The 8253-nt window shown below is 37.6% G+C and overlaps 2 protein-coding genes across 3 annotated transcripts in view; one reads left to right on the forward strand and one right to left on the reverse strand.

The window, feature by feature from the left end:
* The window catches only part of LOC134670169 (dual oxidase), a 60650-nt gene extending 58555 nt beyond the window's left edge, over positions 1-2095 (reverse strand). Inside the window, exon 1 of the mRNA XM_063527862.1 lies at positions 1878-2095. The gene's annotated coding sequence lies outside the window, so the exon portion shown is untranslated. The remainder of the gene's footprint in view (positions 1-1877) is intronic.
* Positions 2096-4503: 2408 nt separating this feature from the next.
* LOC134670167 (transcription factor 15-like) lies at positions 4504-8014 on the forward strand. Of its 2 annotated transcripts, none has more exons than XM_063527860.1 (4): positions 4504-4924; positions 6222-6355; positions 7734-7825; positions 7930-8014. In XM_063527860.1, exons 1-4 carry the CDS (start codon positions 4785-4787, stop codon positions 7972-7974), a joined length of 411 nt encoding a protein of 136 aa, XP_063383930.1. In that variant the 5' UTR covers positions 4504-4784; the 3' UTR covers positions 7975-8014. The 2 variants fall into 2 exon arrangements, with proteins under 2 accessions (XP_063383930.1, XP_063383931.1); XM_063527861.1 differs by having other exon boundaries at positions 6225-6355.
* Positions 8015-8253: the final 239 nt, after the last annotated feature.

Here is an 8253-nt window from a genome sequence, read left to right on the forward strand (position 1 = left end):
TATGCATACACTGTTTATGCTCTGTATCTTTGAGTATTAATATAAAAGTAAATAAAATCTACCCTCAAATGGCTCCTTAAGTCAGTTGAGGGTAGATGAAAACATAACATTATCAAATAATGTAGGTTAAAGTCAAATGGTTCAGTGACTGATCCAGGCGGTTTTGTATTTGGCCGGTTAACCAATTAATGTTATAACTACCCGAAAACTTACAATATTTTTGTTTACTTTCATTTAAATACCTAAAGATACAGACTATAGTTATGTTACATACAGCTAGGTTAGGTATGGCATATAAAACATGACACTTGAAGTTGTAGACATGAAATCTATCGATTTTTTTTCCGCCATATACAAATCTGGTGAAACGGTGTCTAAATAGGAAAACCGCAAGTTGGAAAATTGACGAACCCCAAAGAATCTGAGACATATAAGTACGACACTCTTTCTGAAATCACAGTGATCGGTATACTTAGGGTTCGGGTACACAAGTCATTGATGGTAAGTTATACAAGTATAAATCATGAAGACTAACTAAGCCATGCAATATAGAACTGGCCTTCGTTTGATGTTAGCGAATCCGAAGTTTGATGATGACATGTGCGATCATGGTTGCGCAGGTGATATAGGCTCTTATTTCGACAAGCAAAAAGATGATATTGATATGCACGTTGCCTTTGTTCGGTCGTTGTTTGAAGGTGTCCCAAGCGATTATTTGCCAAGCTTCATTGACTTGTGACTAAGATTCGGTACCTATTATGTCTGATATAGAGATCCATATAATCATGTTATGTAGTCAGACATTTGTTCTTCAGCGCAGTAAACGTCGTTCTACGAATCAATGATTCTGAGAAATCGATAGGAATCCCATGGCTCGATGATTATTGATTACTAAAGCAAAGGATTTAATTGCCTTACTATGACGACAGATGAGATTTCAATCTCACCTGACGTCACCATGGCACCATGTTAGCGGTATTTCCTATTTAAATGCAATGCGGTGTTTGCCCTCGCATGCATCATATCATATGCGATTGTAATAGGTCATTGGCAGGATGGCGAAGATCCTTAGTGATTCATGTGGAGTTCCATTGGTTGTGTCTAGGCAGTCGACATAAGAAAACACTATTTTATCGATTATGACTTTTGTTACAACTCATAAGAGATCAGAACTGAATACTTACTCGATTGTGTTCCACATATTCGTTTCGGTATTGCGTTATAGGTATTCAAGAAAACTATTCGATATTTCGGCGTATTTAAGCCTAGTCAGGCGGAAATTATTTAATTTATGTCACATTACCATGAAAGTGCAAGTAACATGAAAGTATTTAGTACCTTAAAAAAGGTAGATTAAGGTAGCAAGAGGGTTGGGCTCGCATTAACCTATTTACTACCCATGTTTAGGATAGCGAAAATTAACGCTTGCTTAGCATTCCCGCCAAAACGTAAGTAAAAGTCAATGTATTTGTATATTAGCATCCAATTACGCCTAGGTCTGCACTTATTTAATATTTATAACATAAACTTACTCAATATTACACACAACTCTTTGTTTTCAGTTAGTTATTATAAAAAAACCTTCTAATAATGTTATATTGTTCAACTACAGATGCAAGTACCAAAGCAAAAAGTATATTAGACATATATATTAGGTAAGTACCTACGAGTTTAAAGCAAGCCAAGAATTAAGTAGTCAAGCTTTAATTGATTTTGGGTAGGTGCGGCCAGAGGTCCGGTAGATGCACAATTAATGCATCGGTCAGTGAATCCTGCAATATATGATCGCGTCCTTGCATTCACTGTGAGACGTAGCCTTATCATCGAATGTCATCGTCTAACTTAGGCTGGACTACGGCTAGTAGAAAGGCAGACACCGAACTCACCTTTAATTATGATTAGGCATCATGCCAAACGTTTTGTAAATGCTCCTCTATTTGGGACACGCTTGATCACTTCGCTTAAACAATGGAAAGAAGAATTTTTGAACACGTTTTTCGCACGAAAACTGTTTACGAAAGCTCGCGGATTGCGGAATGTGCGGGCGCTGAGGCGATCGGCTCGCGCGCGGCTGCGTGTGAGACTCCGGTAAGACCGTTTCCCCGGCCGAGGTGTCGCGAGGAGAAAGTCTCGGCCATGGTGCGCCGCGAGGTGGGGACGTGACGTCTGCAAAACCAACAGACACCTGACCTAATCGATTGAGCATCATTGCGGTGGCTCGCCGGCCACCCGAGGAGATGGTACCTAATGTTACCTACTTTAATGTTTCCTTCCTGAAAGAAGATTGCGCTTAATATCCCTAATTAATAAAAATCATAAAGATGTAATTTTTGGCAAACTAAGTATTTTTAATGGATCATTATGAGGTATTTAGGATTTGTTTTAATTTCTGCAATAATTGAAATGGATGACGACTGATGAGTGGAGTCAATTGTGGAGAAAATAACTTATTCTTTTCCTGATTAGGGTACTTTACCACTCTTTGTTTCCTGTAGGTACAGAACTAGGTACTTATAGTAGATATGTGGCTGTTTATTGGTGCTATCATACCATGCTATCATATCATACCATGGTTACCATTTCTATTTTCTGTTTATCGGATTTAAAACAGTTTTAATTAACAATGAAAAAGGGACCTGAATTAACTCTGTAATAGGTATCTAACGTAACCTACCGTTCTCAAAGTTACAGTAGGAATTCAAGGTGAAGGAAGCTATTTGTGAAAATAAAAATTAAGAACACTGCCCACTGTATTTTGGCTTCCGTACGTTTATTTTTTAAGTAGGTAGGTACTTAAGACAGTAAAGCTTTTTAATGTTACAAATGAATACGAATGGGCCCGCCGTAGTCGTTGAGTCTGGCTATAACTCAGCCAATTAGTGGTGTTCTCACGGACGCGGCATCCCTAGAGAGTGAGAGATCGACTTGTGTGATCATGTCACGATCAAGTTATATTGCAAACTATATAAATAGCGGTATTGATCGTACGATGAAATGAAATGAAAAATCTTTATTTCATGCAACTAGTGGCCCATACATAAATACCTTAAAACTAGCATACATATTATAAAAATATATTTTAAAACTCATGATGATGATGAGCCCAGGGAATTAGATTAGAGCATCATCAAAATTTTAGGCAATAGCATGTAGAGGTCGTCTAAAATTAATAGCAAAAATTATAATTTCAGCTTACAAAAGACGTAAAAAAAAACTATGTAAGTACACAGTACAGTCAAAAAAATACAGAAGTACAGTTGTAGTAGTCGCTAACTCGCTAGAGACCTCACACTATTGTCACTGTGGTGCAAAATGGGTCTGAAATTAAATTCTTTGACTGTACCTAAATATGTAAACAAATAAAATTACTGTAGGGACCTACTGTTATGTTTGTGACCCATATTATGTATACTTTGATGTATACTGACTATGAAAGTTCAGTCTAAATTTTTACGGAACTATAAGATCACACTTACCTACATAAAACATATCAAAGTAAGGGCCCATCAATAGACATCAATTAGATATATTTTAGACATCACCAAGATACGATAACGATATGTTTAAGATCTAACCTGTCAAATTTGACATTTGCGCGATTCTGGAGATACTCTTGAACGATTTCCACAGGATATGACTTAGAGATCCAATTCACATCTAGTAGATATCTTACTCTATCTAACGTAAAAGTGACATTGGTTGCCCGAATTGCGCTGCAAAAAGGAACAAGTTGATATCAAATCTATAAGGTATCTAGAATGGATCTAGTACGTGTCGTCTCTTGTGAATATCTTGAAGTTCGAATACGGCAGTAAGTATCATGTGATGAGTTTAGGACGTAAAAACTTCTCCGGAACGTCTGTTTTTTCAATTATGGGGTGAGTCAGCGGGCTAGTTGACAAATCGCGCAGTTAGTCGTCGCTCGCATAAAACACATTTATGGCGGTAGTTAGCCGAGCACGGGGTGCGCGTTTTACATGCTCGATGACAGCCACCCGCCAGGGGCGGATTGTGTGCACAGTTGCTAAATGGGACGAAAACTGTTTAGAAATATTTTCACATGTTTGTGTGGAGTTTAGTAGTAACACAAGTAGGTATATCAAAGTTGCTAGTAGTAGATACCATTATTTAATTCCATATCTTACTTTAATAAGAAATGTATTTCAATTTCTGACATCTTAAACGTCTCATCATCATCTTCCTCGTCTTATCCCGGCACTTTGCCGCGGCTCATGGGAACCCGGGGTCCGCTTGGCAACTAATCCCGAGAATTGGCGAAGGCACTAGTTTTTACGAAAGCGACTGCCATCTCACCTTCCAACCCAGAGAGGAAACTAGGTCTTGTTGACTTGACTTCTTAAACGTCTAAAATATCATAATAGATCAATCGTGATGTAAACTCTATTATTTAAAATTTACCCGCATTTTGAAAATACTACTCACTTTTAGGTAACGTATCAAGGTTCTAAATTTGAATTGAACTACATTTTAATTTCAATTTTAACTGAGCAATGCAATCGAGCATCTTCTAAATACGGCCCTGTGTCCTCAGTAGCCATCTGTTTATACAATTATCGGTTAAGCACCCGCCTCAGAGCGCTCTGTTCTTCCTAAATGACTCCTTCATGACCGACACCCATCCCGATACTTATTAGGGGCCCGCCGAGCCCCCGGATTAGTCCGCATCCCGCATTCGACCAGCCAACATTAACTAGCATCAATTAATACGAATTACCCAAGCGTACACACACCACACACAGTGACAATAAATCCGAGCATACGATATGGAGAATTTCCTGAGCTACCAGTGCTTGAGTGAGGACTGGGAGAAGCATGTGTACTCTGTGAGTTCTTATCAGAAAGAAGTGCCGGTGGTCAAGCAGAGGTGTCAAGCTAACGCGCGGGAGAGAGACAGGACACAGAAGTATGTACTTGATTTTTATTTATTTAAAAGTTCATAATTCATCTAAAATAATGAGTACCTATGTTAAACAAAAATGTGTTGTAAATTATTCCATCGAGTAAATACCTATCAGTTCTATGTATAAACGCCTACCAGTTCTATATTAGGTACCTAGATTAGGTATTAATTACTTTTAGATGAATTATGACTGGTACCTATTGCATCACAGCAAATCAACTGAGAATCTTATAAGACAAATCTACCCAATACGTTTTGTGGATTATTATCCTCTAACCCATACATAGGTAATAGATATATGCCCATTAAAATAAAACTCACTCCTACACAATAAAATTACTAGGAGAGAGAGCTTGTAGCGTCAAAGAGGTCGGACAAAAAAATAGTTTTGGGTTATATACCTATATGGGCTAATCTCAGAGAATATCAGGACTTTGTTAGAGACAAGGTCGGCTAGTCTCAAAATAAGTTAGTAACAACAGGTAACTTAAAGTTACCTGTTGTTACCTCTATCCAATTGTCTTTGATTGGTTAATTCGGTATATAATTGTAAACTGTGTGAGGTGTGCAATATTGTATTGTATAAGTTTTTATTTATTTAATCAAGGAAGAGATTAAAACTTAAGCTTAAACGTTACAGTAAAATAATAAACTTAGAAAGCTAATAAGAAGGGAAAGTTGTTATAACGGCTTATGCAGAAATTTTACAAAGCAAAGCGTACCATCTGATAACGGGCATATGTAGGTATTATAAGAAATTATTCAACGCGGTAACTTACGAATAAGGTGCCCCCTGCTATTTCGACTGCGGGGAAATTTCAAGTGATAGAAATATCTTCCATGTTTTACATTATTTATATTATTGTGGAGTTTTATATGGCACTGCACTCTACTTAGTTAATACTCTTAATGTAGAACATGGAAGATATTTCGAATAGTTGAAATTTCCCAGCAGTCGAAATGGCCCCCCCTGCACCTTATGTAGGTATTCACCTACAGCTACAGTTGCTTCATAAGCATTTATTTATTTTATTTATTAGAGTTAAATCACAACTACATATATTTTGATCCAAAAGCATCGTTAAACTAGAATGGTTTGTCTCGATACTCCATTCCTCAGTACTTAAATAATGAAATATACAATAGGCTGCACTTAAAACACGTCTAATTCGTAAACAGCATATTGAATATAACGATTGCAAAACATTACAAACTGAGCGCATCTGTTATCAAAATGTAATAATTATAAGCTTTTCTGCGTATTCTGTAATTGTTATCAAAATGCCGTGTTATGTTGAAGCAGCGTGAACATGGCGTTCAACACGCTGCGTCTTCTGATCCCAACGGAACCGCCGGACAGAAAACTCAGCAAGATCGAGATACTGCGGCTGGCCGGCAGCTACATAACGCACCTCGACAACCAGCTGTATACAGGTGAGGCCCTACCGTAGAGTACGTGGTTACAAGATCGTGATACTGCAACTAGCGGGGAGCTAAGTAACGGATGTCGAACACCAACAGTATCCAGGTGAAGCACTTAAACCTCTATGATGTCTGCTGATCTTACAGAACTGGACAGGACTAGGTTCGCTAAGGAGCTAGATACATATATAACTTATCTCCATAGCTAGCTGTGCTCAGGTATTGGCAACGTTAGTGTAAGGGCTGAGTGGACGCTCGAGTTGAGCGTGCAGCGGGGCAGGGCGTGCGGCGTGCTTGTTAAACAAATGTAAACGTATAGGAGCGGCCTTAGTGCACGCTGCTCAAATCACTTGTGAGCCAGACGCCACGCTGCACGCCCCGCCGACCACTCCGCTTCGAGCGTCCACTCAGGCCTTACATTTAGACAATGGAGGTGGCGTTCAATACACTTTATAACTTTACTAATTCACCTGAGGCTATATATTATAACTAATAACATATCTAAATCTAAATTCCTTAGCTGCCCAATAACTGTACTGCCCACCTCGACAACCTAATACATATATTCGGATGCGGCTTGGCTCCCTAAAATAGATCTCCTATGGTCGAACTCCTTTATTCGTAAAACTTTACGGGTCTGATTTAGTTAAATTATGCTTTATCCCTTTCTTACAAATACATAAGTCAAAATGACAGATAAAGAGCAACGATTATTAGCTAATTGAGGTTTGTAGCGCGTTTATGAATAAGGGGGTAAAAGTCTAGAGTCAAACTAAGAAAAGTCTGCAGCGGATTTGATAGCCCACGCAGTGCAAGTGTTATTTTAAACGCCAGACTTCTAAGAAATTATGACGTATAAATAACACTTGCACTGCGTGGGCTATAAAATCCACTTTTTTGGTCCAACTCTATAGGTACATCTTTAATAATTGTAACATATACTGGGTGACTTTTTGACAGGTCTCGTTCAATCGTTGACATCTTCATGTGTTTTGGCATCCAATCGTTTTAAAGACGGTTTATAATCACTGCATACTGTTGTCAGTTTCCTCATTGTTCTGCAGCCCGCGTTCACAGAACTTGCATGCTTAACGATGTTACTAACAATACATCAATGTAAGTAATAATCTCTGATGAAGCCAAAAGTATAGATCCATTTTAGATGTAGTTATCACAAATTTTGTGTCGAAAACGGCACTCAAATCGGTTCACCTGAAATACCTGAATTGACATATTAATTTATCTTAGAATAAAATTTAAAAGTGGAAAAATTATTGTCTTGGGCAAGACAGTAATTTTTTCACTTTTAAAATTTATTCTAAGCTTAATAGCATCGTTCGCAGACGTTTCTGCTTATTAAAAATTAAAATATGTTAATTTATCTTTTCAGGTATCATAGATCAACCATGTTTGCAGAAAACAGATGAAGATGATAAGAATGGGTCTCTATGCACTTTTTGTTGGTCGGCCGTTAAGCAAGATGTAAGTAATAGGCAAAGGAGTTTTTTTTAAATAATAAATAAACACTAAACACGATACATAATTATTCAGGGTTATTATTTACATAAATATTTTTTTGGTTTCAGAAGCATTCTACGGCAATGGGAAACTTCTACAAAACGCCTTTTTGAAGTGTATGACTAAAGATAACAATTCGTATGTCTTAGCCGGTTAATTCTTATTCGTAGAGTTGGCTATTTCATGATCTGAACGGCCATTCTATAAACCAAATGTTCATGAAATTATCATAATATATTCACGATGTGACTGCAAAAGTTTGGCCATTTCATATACTAATAATTCGTATGTCATAGCCGGTTCTTATTCGTAGAGTTGGCTATTTCATGATCTGAACGGCCATTCTATAGAACAAAATGTTCATTAAATCATCATAATATATTCACGATGTG

The sequence above is a fragment of the Cydia fagiglandana genome, chromosome 13 (assembly GCF_963556715.1).
Source record: "Cydia fagiglandana chromosome 13, ilCydFagi1.1, whole genome shotgun sequence".
NCBI lineage: Eukaryota > Metazoa > Arthropoda > Insecta > Lepidoptera > Tortricidae > Cydia > Cydia fagiglandana.